General features: G+C 44.4%; 1 protein-coding gene across 4 annotated transcripts in view; it reads left to right on the forward strand.

The window, feature by feature from the left end:
- LOC139461037 (intermembrane lipid transfer protein VPS13A-like) overlaps positions 1–15,838 on the forward strand; it is a 142,129-nt gene that overhangs the window by 32,259 nt on the left and 94,032 nt on the right. For all 4 annotated transcript variants that reach the window (XM_071242534.1, XM_071242536.1, XM_071242537.1 and 1 more), the window contains exons 14-31: positions 829–937; positions 1,224–1,324; positions 1,413–1,480; positions 3,682–3,759; positions 3,894–4,095; positions 4,307–4,365; positions 4,588–4,740; positions 4,866–4,947; positions 7,106–7,193; positions 7,585–7,702; positions 7,793–7,940; positions 10,628–10,714; positions 12,224–12,307; positions 12,399–12,555; positions 13,867–13,905; positions 14,320–14,405; positions 14,503–14,773; positions 15,213–15,329. In XM_071242534.1, the coding sequence (XP_071098635.1) occupies positions 829–937; positions 1,224–1,324; positions 1,413–1,480; positions 3,682–3,759; positions 3,894–4,095; positions 4,307–4,365; positions 4,588–4,740; positions 4,866–4,947; positions 7,106–7,193; positions 7,585–7,702; positions 7,793–7,940; positions 10,628–10,714; positions 12,224–12,307; positions 12,399–12,555; positions 13,867–13,905; positions 14,320–14,405; positions 14,503–14,773; positions 15,213–15,329 (2,047 nt within the window). The remainder of the gene's footprint in view (positions 1–828; positions 938–1,223; positions 1,325–1,412; positions 1,481–3,681; positions 3,760–3,893; positions 4,096–4,306; positions 4,366–4,587; positions 4,741–4,865; positions 4,948–7,105; positions 7,194–7,584; positions 7,703–7,792; positions 7,941–10,627; positions 10,715–12,223; positions 12,308–12,398; positions 12,556–13,866; positions 13,906–14,319; positions 14,406–14,502; positions 14,774–15,212; positions 15,330–15,838) is intronic.

Consider the following 15,838-nt stretch of genomic DNA (forward strand, 5'->3'; position numbering starts at 1 on the left):
TTACACAGAGTCCCTGTAAGGATGTCCAGGGCAGTAGGTGGAGGTAAGTGCTGCAAGACGTTACACAGAGTCCCTGTAAGGATGTCCAGGGCAGTAGGTGGAGGTAAGTGCTGCAAGACGTTACACAGAGTCCCTGTAAGGATGTCCAGGGCAGTAGGTGGAGGTAAGTGCTGCAAGACGTTACACAGAGTCCCTGTAAGGATGTCCAGGGCAGTAGGTGGAGGTAAGTGCTGCAAGACGTTACACAGAGTCCCTGTAAGGATGTCCAGGGCAGGAGATGGAGGTAAGTGCTGCAAGACGTTACACAGAGTCTCTGTAAGGATGTCCTGGGCATGGTGGGCAGTAGGTGGAGGTAAGAGCTGCAAGACGATATACAGAGTTCCTGTGGGGAGGTCCTGGGCTGGAGATGGAGGTAAGTACTGCATGACGATATACAGAGTCCCTGTGAGGATGTCCTGGGCTGGAGATGGAGGTAAGTGCTGCAAGACGATATACAGTGTCCCTGTGGGGAGGTCCTGGGCTGGAGATGGAGGTAAGTACTGCATGACGATATACAGAGTCCCTGTGGGGCAACTCCCTCTACTTGGACATGCTTGGAATTAGGTGTATAACCACAATTGATTGTATTATGGATGCTTTCGTTACAATTGGGGAGGATATTCTGTGTAATTGTGTTTTATCATACTGTGACCAGTATTTTGTTTTATGGGAGGAGACCCAGGTAATTGATAGGCTGGAGGACAGGTAGGAAATAGACCCCGCTGATACTCTTGTGAATGTGCACTCTTGGTGACCATGGCATGGCTTCTCATGTGGGTTTCTGTGCAGGCTGCCAAGCTTGGGGCTAAACGCAAGGAGGAACAGGGAGGTGGTTGGTTTGGTGGCTTGTTCGGAGGAAAGAAGAAGAAAGAAACTGAAAAGCCTGGAAATGATATTCGTAAGTAACACAGATGGCAACACAGATGGTGCTATGCAGGCTTTTGTTGAAGCATTCCCCTGAAATATGTTGTTGGGTTATATTCAAGTCATTCCAGTCGGGCATGTTTTTCCCTAGCACAGAGATTGTATTATAAAACAAGATTTTTTGTCCATAAAATTGATGTGAAGATGGAGTATTAGAAACAAAATATGACCTGATATACAGGATTGGAAATGATGCAGGCAAAACTGAGAAATAACCTTTTCAGTTTGTGATGTCTGATGGTGATGTTTGTATATTGCAGAGGAGAAATTCTATGAGCAGTTCTCTCTGGATGAGAAGAACAAGCTGTATGGAGCTATAGGCTATGAGGAGAATGAGTCTGATCCTACACTCCCCATAGATGTAAGTACCCCGGAATGCCAGCACCCTGGTGATTGTCAGACCAGTTGTGTTGTAGATAACCAGTAATATCTGAGTCTTGTCATTTCAGTACATTGCAGTCCGACTGGTTACTAAGCTGAACAATGTCTCCGTTTCTCTCCGAGATCCAACAAGAAAGTAAGTTTTTTTCTTCAATACATTGTGGTGTACAGAGCGTCTGTGTGGTGTACAGTGTGTCACTGCGGTGTACAGTGTCACTGTGCGGTGTACAGTGTCACTGTGTGGTGTACAGAGTGTCACTGTGCGGTGTACAGTGTCACTGTGTGGTGTACAGAGTGTCACTGTGCGGTGTACAGAGTGTCACTGCGGTGTACAGTGTCGCTGTGCGGTGTACAGAGTGTCACTGTGTGGTGTACAGTGTTGCTGTGGTGTACAGATTGTCACTGTGTGGTGTACAATGTCACTGTGTGGTGTACAGTGTTGCTGTGTGGTGTACAGAGTGTCACTGTGTGGTGTACAGATTGTCACTGTGGTGTACAGATTGTCACTGTGTGGTGTACAATGTCACTGTGTGGTGTACAGTGTTGCTGTGTGGTGTACAGAGTGTCACTGTGTGGTGTACAGATTGTCACTGTGGTGTACAATGTCACTGTGTGGTGTACAGAGTGTCACTGTGTGGTGTACAGAGTGTCACTGTGTGGTTTACAGTGTCGCTGTGTGGTGTACAGAGTGTCACTGCGGTGTACAGTGTCGCTGTGCGGTGTACAGAGTGTCACTGTGTGGTGTACAGAGTGTCACTGTGTGGTTTACAGTGTCGCTGTGTGGTGTACAGAGTGTCACTGTGTGGTGTACAGAGTGTCACTGTGTGGTGTACAGAGTGTCACTGTGCGGTGTACAGAGTGTCACTGTGTGGTTTACAGTGTCGCTGTGTGGTGTACAGAGTGTCACTGCGGTGTACAGTGTCGCTGTGCGGTGTACAGAGTGTCACTGTGTGGTGTACAGTGTTGCTGTGGTGTACAGATTGTCACTGTGTGGTGTACAATGTCACTGTGTGGTGTACAGTGTTGCTGTGTGGTGTACAGAGTGTCACTGTGTGGTGTACAGAGTGTCACTGTGTGGTGTACAGATTGTCACTGTGTGGTGTACAATGTCACTGTGTGGTGTACAGTGTTGCTGTGTGGTGTACAGAGTGTCACTGTGTGGTGTACAGATTGTCACTGTGGTGTACAGTGTTGCTGTGTGGTGTACAGAGTGTCACTGTGTGGTGTACAGATTGTCACTGTGGTGTACAATGTCACTGTGTGGTGTACAGAGTGTCACTGTGTGGTGTACCCACTGTGTGGTGTACGAGGGGTGTTCATTAAAGATTACCCCTGACCCACTTCCGATGGACCTAGTGGAATGAAACTTGGCATAGGTATTAGTCTTTCTCCACATAGGAACCACCAAGAGTTACACACTTCTCCCATCGTTTTATGCAACTATGGAGGCTGCTTGTAAAAGCCCTCATTTTGCGTCTCAAACCAGGACTTGACTTCAGAAATCAGTGTTTCATCATCTGTGAAACGTTTTCTCTTCAAAAATGACTTCATGGTTGGAAAGAGGTGGAAGTCAGGAGAGTAAGGAGGATGTGGAAAGATTTCATAGCCACAGGACCGCGCTTCTGTCTGGGCAACATGAGAGTTGTGTACTGGAGCATTGTCTTGCAGGAGACCCACATCCTTGGTCAGCATGCCACGCCTCTTAAGCTTGATAGCATCCCGTAATTTTCGCAGCAGTGAAGCAAAATAAGCTCCTGTAATTGTGGTACCCTTTGCTAAGAAATCCATCATCACTACTCCGTGCTGGTCCCAAAACACTGTGAGCATGACCTTGCCTGCAGAGGGCTGGACACGTGCCTTCTTTGGGGGTGGTGACTCCACATGCTTCCATTGCATCGACTGAACTTTAGTCTCAGGATCATAGTGATGGACCCATGTTTCATCCTGTGTGATAAGTCTGTCAAAAAAGTTTGCCTGGTGTGCGACCTTTCAAATATAAAAACCTAATCACTGCTCGGTATTCTACTGGCTCCATTGTCACTACCTACTCGATCATAACACCTGTAAAAGTGTTAAGATTAATAGTTCGGTGCTGCAAATTCAGACATAACCCATAGATACATGTATCATTACACATGTGAAATTTCAACCAAATATGATAACCCTAAGTGGTTTAGGGGAAATCTTTAATGAACACCCCTTGTATTGTGTCAGTATGGTGTACAGAGTGTCGCTGTGTGGTGTACCCACTGTGTGGTGTATAGTGTCACTAGGGTGTACAGAGTGTCACTGTGTGGTGTATGCTGTATGCTGTAAAGCTTTTGTGTTATCTTTCAGAGATCCCCAGGTGCTCAGACTGCAGCTGAAGGATGTGTTCACGTCTGTAGGGCAGCGGCCAGCAGCCAGTGCTGTGAGGTAAGACACCACAGCGTCCTGAGGAGAAGGTTTTGCTGCATGGGACAAGCTGTAAACACTTACAAGGTGTAAACATGTTACTATGGTGTCAACATGCTGGCCATGGGATACAGGCTGAGTTGTTTCTGTTTTAGTGTGGAGGCCAAGATAGACCGACTCAGTGTACTTGGAACCCCCCAGAACAATGCCACGCCTAAGATGGTTACATCTCTCGTACAGGAAGCTGATCAAGTATACTCTCTCCTCTCCATCAACCTGGAGACCAACCCTCTAGATGGTCTGGCCGACACCCGGGTTAAAGTGTCCTCCAGACCTCTGGAGATAGCATACGATGCTGTGAGTACGATCCCACACCTTTTCCCCTCCCTATGTTTTAATAAATAATTTATGCATCGTTATTTGTCAAATATCTGGATGATAAAGAACAAGCTGTTTAAAGCTATAATTGATCACAAGTTCCTTTGTCTTCTAGTGATGATGAAAAGTATTTGTGATGCTGCCACTGCATTGTTGTGTGTGTACATGCTGTATGTTTTTATGGTCACAGATTACAGTGAATCAGCTGGGAGACTTCTTTAAACCTCCCAAGTCTGTACAGTTGAAGCAGTGAGTGTTCTTGTCAACATCATCTGTTTACTAGATCTGTGTTTGTAGTAAATTTTCTGAAGATATAAAACTAGCTATGTTATAGTATTTACAATACAAGTGAAAAGAAATATAAACATATTATACGTAAATGAATTGTTCAGTGTTTGACACTACACTCATAATTATTTTAGCTATATCATCACCAGCCCCCTATGTTTTTATGACTTTGCATTTTTTAAGACTCTCTCAAGCGGCTATGGCGAAGTTTGATGAAGTTAAGGAGCAGTCAGCCACTGGTCTACAGCACTCGATTGAACAACACAAGTACACCGAGATCAGCGTTGATCTCATGTCCTCCTACATTCTGGTACCAGAGGGGGGTCTCATGAAGAAGTAAGTATAGACTGCAGCAACACTGTCAGTTCAGATTGTAGAAGCAGTCAGTATAGACTGGTATAGCCGCAGATAAAGTGAGTGACTGTATGTATTTTGATGATTATTTAATTCTTTATTTGCAGAGGTGTGAAAATGCTCCTTCTCGACCTTGGTAGCCTCAAGGTTTCTAGTGAAAAGAACCAGTCTCAGCAAATCAAGGGCAAGGTCAGTATTACTCAGCCCAGGAGAAATATGTTTTGGTATAAAGGATTTTGTTGTGGTATGCCAAGTATGACTTGCCAGCAGGATGTGGGGACATGCCATGAGGGTGAGGGGACTTGTCATAAGGGTGTGGGGACTTGCCAGCAGGGCGTGGGGACTTGCCAGCAGGGTGTGGTGACTTGTCATGAGGAAGTGGGGACTTGCCAGCAGGATATGGGGACTTTCCAGCAGGGTATGGGGACTTGCCAGCAGGATGTGGGGACTTGCCAGCAGGGTGTGGGGACTTGCCATGAAGGTGTGGGGACTTGTCATGAGGGTGTGGGGACTTGTCATGAGGGTATGGGGACTTGCCAGCAGGGTGTGGGGACTTACCAGCAGGGTGTGGTGACTTGTCATGAGGAAGTGGGGACTTGCCAGCAGGATATGGGGACTTGCCAGCAGGGTATGGGGACTTGCCAGCAGGATGTGGGGACTTGCCAGCAGGGTGTGGGGACTTGCCATGAAGGCGTGGGGACTTTCCGTGAGGGTGTGGTGACTTGCCAGCAGGGTGTGGGGACTCGCCAGCAGGGCATGGGGACTTGTCATGAGTGGTGTTGTGACTTGTCATGAGTGGTGTGGTGACTTGTCATGAGGAAGTGGGGACTTGCCAGTAGGATGTGGAGACTTGTCATGAGTGTGTGGAGACTTGTCATGAGTGTGTGGGTACTTGACATGAGGGTGTGGGGACTTGCCAGCAGGGTGTGGGGACTTGTCTTGAGGGTATGGTGACTTGACATGATGGTGTGGGGACTTGCCATGAGGGTGTGGTGAATTGTCATGAGGATGTGGGGGACTTGCCAGCAGGGTGTGGTGACTTGCCAGCAGGATGTGGTGACTTGCCAGTAGGGTATGGGGACTTGTCTTGAGGGTTTGGTGACTTGCCATGATGGTGTGGGGACTTGCCATGAGGGTGTCAGGACTTGTCATGAGGGTGTGGGGACTTGTCATGAGGGTGAGGGGACTTGTCATAAGGGTGTTGGGACTTGCCAGCAGGGTGTGGTGACTTGTCTTGAGGGTGTGGTGACTTGCCATGATGGTGTGGGGACTTGCCATGAGGGTGTGGGGACTTGTCATGAGGGTGTGGGGACTTGTCATGAGGGTATGGGGACTTGCCAGCAGGGTGTGGGGACTTACCAGCAGGGTGTGGGGACTTGTCATGAGGAAGTGGAGACTTGTTATGAGGGTGTGGGGACTTGCCAGCAGGGTGTGGTGACTTGTCTTGAGGGTATGGTGACTTGACATGATGGTGTGGGGACTTGCCAGCAGGGTGTGGGGACTTGTCATGAGTGTGTGGGTACTTGACATGAGGGTGTGGGGACTTGCCAGCAGGGTGTGGGGACTTGTCTTGAGGGTATGGTGACTTGACATGATGGTGTGGGGACTTGCCATGAGGGTGTGGTGACTTGTCATGAGGATGTGGGGGACTTGCCAGCAGGGTGTGGTGACTTGCCAGCAGGATGTGGTGACTTGCCAGTAGGGTATGGGGACTTGGCGGCAGGATTTGGGGACTAGCCAGCAGGGTGTGAGGACTTGCCAGCAGGATGTGGGAACTTGCAATGAGGGTGTGGTGACTCACAAGCAGGGTGTGGTGACTTGTCAGCAGGGTGTGGTGACTTGTCATGAGGCAGTGGTGACTTGTCATGAGGCAGTGGTGACTTGTCATGAGGGTGTGGTAACTTGTCATGAGGGTGTGGGGACTTTTCATGAGGGTGTGGGGACTTGTCAGGAGTGGTGTGGTGACTTGTCATGAGAGTGTTGGGACTTGTCAGGAGTGGTGTGGGGACTTGTCATGTGGGTGTGGGGACTTGGCAATAGGGTGTGGGGACTTGGCAGCAGGGTGTAGGGACTTGCCAGCAGGGTGTGGCGACTTGTCAGGAGTGGTGTGGTGCTGCCCAAAGGGAGTGTTTGGGTGGCATCTTGTAAAAGACAGATGTACAAGGCATGTACATAGTTCTATGGATGTACAGCTTTTGCGACATTAATGTGACATTTCAGTGTAGATACTAACACCATTATCCTGCAAGTTACATCATTTGTACATCAGTAGCTGTGGTTGTGTGTTGTCAGGTGGACATCATTGTACCATTGTAATCATGGTAACAGTTGTATATTGTCTTGTCAGATGGACAGTCTGGAGGAGGTGATGGCCAGGGCATATGACAAGTTCAACATCCAGCTTGCACGTATACAGCTGCTGTTCATACATCCAGGTACATGACAGGAACCTTGATTTCCTCCATCATTGTGTGAGAGTGTTGGCTTAATCAGACAGTGTCACTGGAGAGTGTATGGTCAGTCAGACAGTGTTACTAGAGACAGTGTATGGTCAGTCAGACAGTGTCACTGGAGACAGTGTATGGTCAGTCAGACAGTGTATGGTCAGACAGTGTCACTGGAGACAGTGTATGGTCAGTCAGACAGTGTCACTGGAGACGGTGTATGGTCAGTCAGACAGTGTCACTGGAGACAGTATGTGGTCAGTCAGAGAGTGTTACTGAGACAGTATCGCTGGAGATAGTGTATCGTCGGTCAGATGGTGTCACTGGACTGTTGCATGTATAGTTTAAGTTTGTTGGTGACTGTTTTTGCTTTTTTCGGCAGGTGAGGACTGGCACAAGGCACGCTGGGCGGGACAGTCAGACATGCACATCCTTCGACCAATATCCATCAATATCGACCTTCAGAAGTGTATGTTTGACAAGGACCCCAGGATGGCTAAGTATGTTAACATTTTATCTTGCCTAATCAGGATTTACTTTTCACAGGCAAGCTGTGTGTGCATGGTGTGTAATGATGCTGTGTTTTGCAGGATGAAGGTGGCTGGTGAGTTGCCCCTGCTTAGCTTGAGCATCTCGGACTATCGACTGCAGGAGATCATGGCGCTGGCCCAGGGCATCCCCACTGGAGGAGGAGGAGAAGCAGCCCCTCCAGATGAAGTAGAAGAAGAGATATTCAAGGTGAAGTTTTGAAAGTTGTTAGGCATTTGTAATGAGTTTGTCATGTTTCCCACACAAATGTCCCTGTTGAAGTACAGCATGTTGCTGTACATGGTCAGTCATGTGAGAAGTGGGATCAAAGGTGGATCAAACCACTGGTGATGTTGTCATCATTATGTGTGGGTGATAACCCAACTGTTGGTTATTGTAGGCAACAACTAATTAAAGTACTGTCGGAAATGCTAGAAAACTGCTTTTTGCGTGTTAAAAAGGGATATTATTTTTCACAGACTGGTGTTATTGAAATATCGAATAACTACCAATCGCCCTACCTGTTGTTTGAAGTATTTCAGTCACAAGGAGTCCTAACGACAAGTTTACAGGAGACAAATTTGAAGGAAAACATGAAGTTCACATTTATTCTAAGTCCAATGATGGCAGTCTGAAACTGTCTATAGAAATATGCGCACATGACTCCGTTACAATGATAATAATGTAGTCTTTATAAAACATCTATTCCACAACAAAAATCATTTTGAGAAAATCCTATATGTGCATCTTCTAAAATGACAAAATGACGCTGTATTTGTTTTGTTAAGATTGCATGCTCCCATGATGCATGTTACATTACACTTGCATAGCCATAACCAAGGTACACAATATGGAATCTGTACTTGGAAATGCATACAAGTTCTTTACACTTTAGAGAGATAAAGGGAAACCATTTATTAATTTAGATAGGGTGGATTACCGAACTGCCCAAGCTATGGTGTTTTCAATTCATGCCATCAAGTCTACGGTATGATAAGAAAACAAATGAGGTATAGGTGTGGTCTCAAAAACAAAACTGGGATGTAAAAGGATATTAGACAGCTTTGATACAGGGTGATTAGGCGTATAGTGTACAAGCTTTATGAGCAGAAGGTAACCCTGACTTGTAGTAGAATTTGGGAGGAATTAGGGATACAATTAATGTTTCCCGAACTGCACTATTGCTGTCCAAGAGATGGGATTTTGATACACTGCGCGTGGCGATGACCGAGCAATTTTCAGGGGGAAATATTCCATCCTGTCTATGAGGTCATATTATCTCCGAACTATTCATAGCTATCACAGTCAGGGCGTCCAGATAATTTACCTTGGTGAATCATTCCACTGACTACATGTGGCTATTGGCAGATGGACAAAAAGCACCCATGGTACCATCAGGTAAAGTAATCGTGTCATTGTTTTGCACACTGCAACCCATGATATGGGGCTTATTAAGGAAATCATAGGAGGTGATGTGTTCATAGACTGGTTGGAACTTCAGCTATTGCCCATTTTAAACAACGTCAGTGTGATTGTCATGGATAACGCCAGTTAATATGATGTCGGGGTATCAGATACTGTCACCCAAACCATGAGTAGTCTGAAGGCAACCATACTGAAATATATGACATTGTCGACTTCAGACCATATGAAACGAAAGTTCAACTCATAGAGAAAATTTGTCTGAATTCTTAAAGAAACCAGTAAAGTACAAGACATATGTGCGGTTACGTTGTCTTACGTATGGCAGTCAGACATTGTGAGCTCAACCCTGTTGTGCCGATCTTGGCTAAGTGAAACAGGTTCATAGCAAGACATAACACAACATTCAAAAGTACAGATTTATATACGTCATCAGCAGAGATAAATGCTACCTCAAGAAACCATCTGTAGAAGAACAAATACTTCTGGATTCCAAAACCGCAACCTTCCAAATACACATCTCGTTTCATAGCTCTTAACTAGTCCATCATGTTCCCAAACAAATATATTGCAGTACATATCCTAAATTGCTACCTCATCAACACACGTCAATTAAGTACAATAACAGCAATATTTTGAGACCACCCCTAACTCGGTGACATTTGCACCTGGGAGAATGCACAGGACTGTGTGAGGTCATCACCTCGGGACAGGTTTTAGGTAAATGGTAAAATGTTATAGGCCATTTTATACATGCATGACAACATACGAACATTTTCTAAGTTGATCCTCATTTTACCTGTAAAGGTACATTTTAAGGGTTATCACAGTGTGAGGTAGGACAGACTAGATTTGTGCAAATTTGCGTTATTTTGATATATGCTCTTTTTATAGTCCTATGACTCGTATTTATTAAATGATGCCAGAAAAGCAGTTTTCTAGCATTTCTGACTGTATTTTAGGAGTTATTGATCAGTAGATTTGCCCAAGTACACGGTTTCTACCATATAATGGATATTGTTATTGTTGCCATAATCGAATTCAATAGACTTTGTATCATTGGTAAATATGCCAGTGAGGTCACCCAACTGAAACTGCTATTAATAACCTACATATATTGATGCCCGCCTGCTTCGTAAACTATGGCCTTATATTCCTAATAAGTTATAGAGGTTCTGTAAATTAGCACGGCTGTGAATAATTTGGCTCTATAAAATATGTTATGCAGGGTTAGAAACTAACAGTTTTTGTGACTGGTCCTTATAATGATAACATATAGCAAAACCCTTAAAATTGGCCAATTTCTACTGGTCCTCAGGATACCTTTACCATTGGGCAGTTTGGTAAGGACTACAGGACTAGTGCCAATTTCTAACGCTGTTATGTAGATTGGATCACTTTATCAGTCATTTTGAGATGTTTTTGTTTTAGTGTACATTTTTTGTGTGTTAGAGAGTCAGTGTTGTGTGTTGTAGGGCCCCAACACGATGGTGTCTGTGGCAGGAGACGAGGGAACCCTGCTGAACCGAGCCTCCAAAATACAGGTGCAACAAGGGGACAAGGTGAGAGGATATGAGCTGCATACATATACATTTGGGTTTCACCAAAGTGTTTCAACAACCTGCATCACTTCTAACATGGACATGGCGAGATAAAGCTGATATGTACTGCTGAGAGCAACTTTTCACCATGAAGATCCGGGTTAGAATTGGTCATCGACAACCCATGGTATTAAGCAGTGACTACCATATTTTCTTGAGTATAGTGCGCACTTTTTTCCAAAAAACACAGCTGTGTAGAAGGGGGTGCGCATTATACACGGATTAATGAGTTTTGATGTTTTTTCCCCCTTGGAAAGACATTACCGTGAGCACGTAACACCGGAAATACCATGTCAACAAATCCATACTGAAGTTCGCAAATTATTCATGTAATTACACCGTCTGGCTTTAAAAGTGTTCTTTGTATATCTGGACTTATGTTTGTAACTTATTTCATTAATTTTGTTCAAAATTACTTTTAATATTGTTTTAATTAATTTCGGCGAAATCGTGTGTGAAGCGATCGGAAGATCGCACAACTCACCGTTATTAACAGCAACCACGGTCAGATTACCGCTAATGACGCCTTGAAACGAACTTTAGTTGACAGAGAATGGATACATATATCATAAATGGCATACTTTGAATATTAAAAGTCATATTTGTTTTTGTTGGACGATTCTATGTCAACACATAATTCTCGCGATCACGCAATTACGTGCACGGGAGCCTTGACAGTGACTGGTCAGACTGGTTCCATGTAAAGAATAATACCCGGCAATAGCGATCAGCTGCTTCGCTTAGGGTTATTATTATTTTAAATATGTTTAACAAAACCTGCATCTAAATTAACAAGATATTGGAATATATTATTCCTGATAAAAAAACAGTTTCAGATACAACTTTTGCCGATCCTTGCATTAAAATACTGTAAAGTTATATCATTGGGTGTGTCTTGACCGAATCACTGGTAGATTCCAAGAAAATGTGTGTCCGGCTTAGTTTACGAGAAAATACACAAGGTAATCTTAATCCCTGGATATAAAACAATGCCTAGATGAACAAAAAATACAATTTGAACGGTAAATCAACATGTCTGGTGATTTTTTATCTCAAATTTTGAATTTGTACTGACAAAGTTTCTCATCACCCGTTCGTTTGCCGGACTTCGCTGAAGGGGTACAGTGTAATTTTTTTCTGCGCATAATATTCAAATTTCTTTTTTTCCAAAATATTGAATCCGCTAGAGGGGGGTGCGCATTATACATGGGTGCGCAATATACTCAAGAAAATACGGTAACAGGATCGGGTGGTCAGGCTCACTGACTTGGTTGAGGAATGTCATTGTATGTCAAATGCATAGATCGATGCTCTTGATGTCAATCATTGGATTGTCTGGCCCAGTTTCAATTATTTGCAGACCACTGTCATATAGCTTGCTGCAAACAAACAAACAAACAAACCAGTCACTCCCTGTGTCTTGTCCCTGACCCCGTTCTTCCTATTCTCACTGCCTATGTTTGTGTGCAGCCTGGAGAGAAGCCGCTACAGAGGACCACATCCCAGGAGTTCATCAATGCCACTGACATGGAACTCAAGTTTGAAATCAAGGAGGTAGGTGTCTCAAGTGACAGGCAATAGTCCTATTCAGATTTTGTAGTGTTATGCAGATGTTGTTTTGACCTACTTGATGTCACTGTTTCAGATATTGATCAATGTAGCACAGAGGGAAGGTGCAACAGAGGCACCACTGCTGAAATTGGTGATTGAGTCGGTTGGCACCCAGGTGAAGATGAGGACATTTGACATGGTAGTCGAGGCCTATGTGGGCTGCCTCTACCTGCAACACCTCAAGTTCGAAGGTTAGTACCATTGTAAGAGGAACACACATGTTGAAACCACTTCTTTCCAATTATGTACTTATGAACCGTTCAAAATTGTTTATTTGAATTGATTGCACAGTATTTATGATCTATCAATTGAATATTTAACTAATGACAAGGGAGAGTTCATGATAATCTTCCTTATTATAATTAGCAATGTTTTGGAAATGCTGTTACTGTTAAGAAGTCATTTGCCTGACAACAGTGTTGGCATTTGAAACGTTATTGATCGTCCGTTATATCTTGTGAAGAGTGTGTATTGTGAGATGTGGATCCAACTTTTAGAGATTTCTCCAGTTGGCTTGTTCACTCTGTGAATCCTACTTTTAGACGCTTCTCCAGATGGCTTGTACACTCTGTGGATCCTACTTTTTGACGCTTCTCCAGATGGCTTGTACACTCTGTGGATCCTACTTTTAGACGTTTCTCCAGCTGGCTTGTACACTCTGTGGATCCTTATTTTAGACATTTCTCCAGTTGGCTTGTTCACTCTGTGGATCCTTCTTTTAGACGTTTCTCCAGCTGGCTTGTACACTCTGTGGATCCTTCTTTTAGATGTTTCTCCAGTTGGCTTGTACACTCTGGGGATCTTTCTTTTAGAGGTTTCTCCAGCTGGCTTGTACACTCTGTGGATCCTTCTTTTAGACGTTTCTCCAGTTGGCTTGTACACTCTGTGGATCCTTCTTTTAGACGTTTCTCCAGATGGCTTGTACACTCTGTGAATCCTACTTTTAGACGTTTCTCCAGTTGGCTTGTACACTGTCTTCCCTGACTATGTTTCTGAATGATTGCATGTATTCTTGGCATGTTGCAGCCTCCGACACCATGGCCCAGCAACTCTCTAAAGTCCGACGTTTCTCTAGTTGGCTTGTACACTCTGTGAATCCTACTTTTAGACGCTTCTCCAGATGGCTTGTACACTCTGTGGATCCTACTTTTAGACGTTTCTCCAGCTGGCTTGTACACTCTGTGGATCCTTATTTTTAGACATTTCTCCAGTTGGCTTGTTCACTCTGTGGATCCTTCTTTTAGATGTTTCTCCAGCTGGCTTGTACACTCTGTGGATCCTTCTTTTAGACGTTTCTCCAGTTGGCTTTACACTCTGTGGATCCTTCTTTTAGACGTTTCTCCAGATGGCTTGTACACTCTGTGGATCCATCTTTTAGACGTTTCTCCAGTTGGTTTGTACACTTTGTGAATCCTACTTTTAGACGTTTCTCCAGTTGGCTTGTACACTGTCTTCCCTGACTATGTTTCTGAATGATTGCATGTATTCTTGGCATGTTGCAGCCTCCGACACCATGGCCCAGCAACTCTCTAAAGTCCGAGGTTAGTCATTCATTGACTCTTCTATCAATAAACTCCAACCTGTTGAATATAAGTCATGTTTTAAGCAATTTCAGTTTCATCATATCTTTTCTCTGGATTATGTATTCTTTTTATTGGACAGGTAAATTCAGCTTTTGAATTGCACTGCATAATACAAGTCTTCATTTATCATAATGAACCTGTATTTTAACTTTATATTGCTAACTTTCAATCACTTATGGTTTTTCCTTATTGGTAATGTGAGACTAACATGATGCGCTTGTCAAGACATTATTTACTTTGTGTTGGAGTATGAAGTGTTATGTAAGTGTCCATGCATTGCTTGTGGCCCCAGTATTCTGTCACATGATGTATATTAGATGACAGTATATTGCTAGGATGTTGACTTGTATTTTACATGTGTCTATGTTTCAGCGGTCAACGATGGCTCCCTGATCAACATCATCAACACACCGAACGGCCCCGGCTTTGGAAAGCTGCTGATGGTGCAGTATGTCAAGGTGAGACTTGTATCACAGTTGTTAATTAGGGTTTCAGTGAGGTTGGCATGAGACATGTATCCAGTGACTTCCACAACTGTCCATTGTGTGTATGCAGGCCAACAAGGAGGGGCCTGAGTTCCTGACAACGTACAAGAACACGGAGCAGGCCATCACGGTTGTTTTCTCCGGCCTTGAGCTGCTACTGCATCAGGGAGCCATTATCAGTCTCCTCGAGTTCGCACAGAAACTACAGCCACCATCCTCCCCTGCCACAGCAAGTCAGAAGGAGCAGGAAAAGAAGGAACGGGAGAAGAAGGAACGGGAGAAGAAGGAACAGGAGAAGAAAGAACAGGAGAAGACCAAGGACAAGAAGCCCCCAAGAAAAAGTTAGTCAGTTCACGATCAGTTTGCCATCAGTTGCATCTAGGAGACATGTAGGACTACAAAGACCAGGATTCTGTCGGTCACTGCAGTGTTGGATAGATGCATTTTCTTTATTCATTCATTGAATGGCAGGACAAGGGGAACACAAAATATTTGGAGGGGGACTTGCAGGATATCCCGCCCCAAATTGGTCACGTTCTTGTCCATCATATTCTTGGCATTATAAACTACATGTTACAATTTTCCTGGTTTTGCATGGCATTGCACTGATGCGTGTGTTTCAAAGTTAAAAGTCATTTCGTGTTCAGGGAGGGTCCCCCGCTCTGGAAGGAAAAAGTCCAATAACCACAATAGAAGGGCTGTATGATTAGATGTTCCCTATGTACCAGTAGTAAGAGAATCAGTGTATGTTCTTCTGCTGATGTCAGTATTCTGTTACAGAGAAGGGCAAACCAGAAGACCCAAACCTGATTGACATCCTGGTCAATGCTGAGATGAAATCATTTGCTGTTGCCATCTCCTCAGATGAGAAGCTTCTAACAGACATCAAGATTAATGGTAGGTGGAGTATGTTGTGTTGCCCTGACTGATTGTAAGTAGTAGAGAAGACAGCCTGGAGTGTTGTGTCATGTCTGACTGCTGGTGTTGTACTGATTGATGTAAGCTGTAGAGAAGACAGCCTAGAGTGTTGTGTCATGTCTGACTGCTGGTATTGTACTGATTGATGTAAGCTGTAGAGAAGACAGCCTGGAGTGTTGTGTCATGTCTGACTGCTGGTGTAGTAGTGATTGATGTAAGCTGTAGAGAAGACAGCCTAGAGTGTTTTGTCATGTCTGGCTGCTGGTGTTGTATTGATTGATTGATGTAAGCTGTAGAGAAGACAGCCTAGAGTGTTGTGTCATGTCTGACTGCTGGTGTTGTACTGATTGATGTAAGCTGTAGAGAAGACAGCCTGGAGTGTTGTGTCATGTCTGACTGCTGGTGTTGTACTGATTGATGTAAGCTGTAGAGAAGACAGCCTAGAGTGTTTTGTCATGTCTGACTGCCTGTGTTGCAGGTATTGATGT

The sequence above is a fragment of the Haliotis cracherodii genome, unplaced genomic scaffold (assembly GCF_022045235.1).
Source record: "Haliotis cracherodii isolate W230 unplaced genomic scaffold, xgHalCrac1.p SCAF_14, whole genome shotgun sequence".
NCBI classification, from domain to species: domain Eukaryota; kingdom Metazoa; phylum Mollusca; class Gastropoda; order Lepetellida; family Haliotidae; genus Haliotis; species Haliotis cracherodii.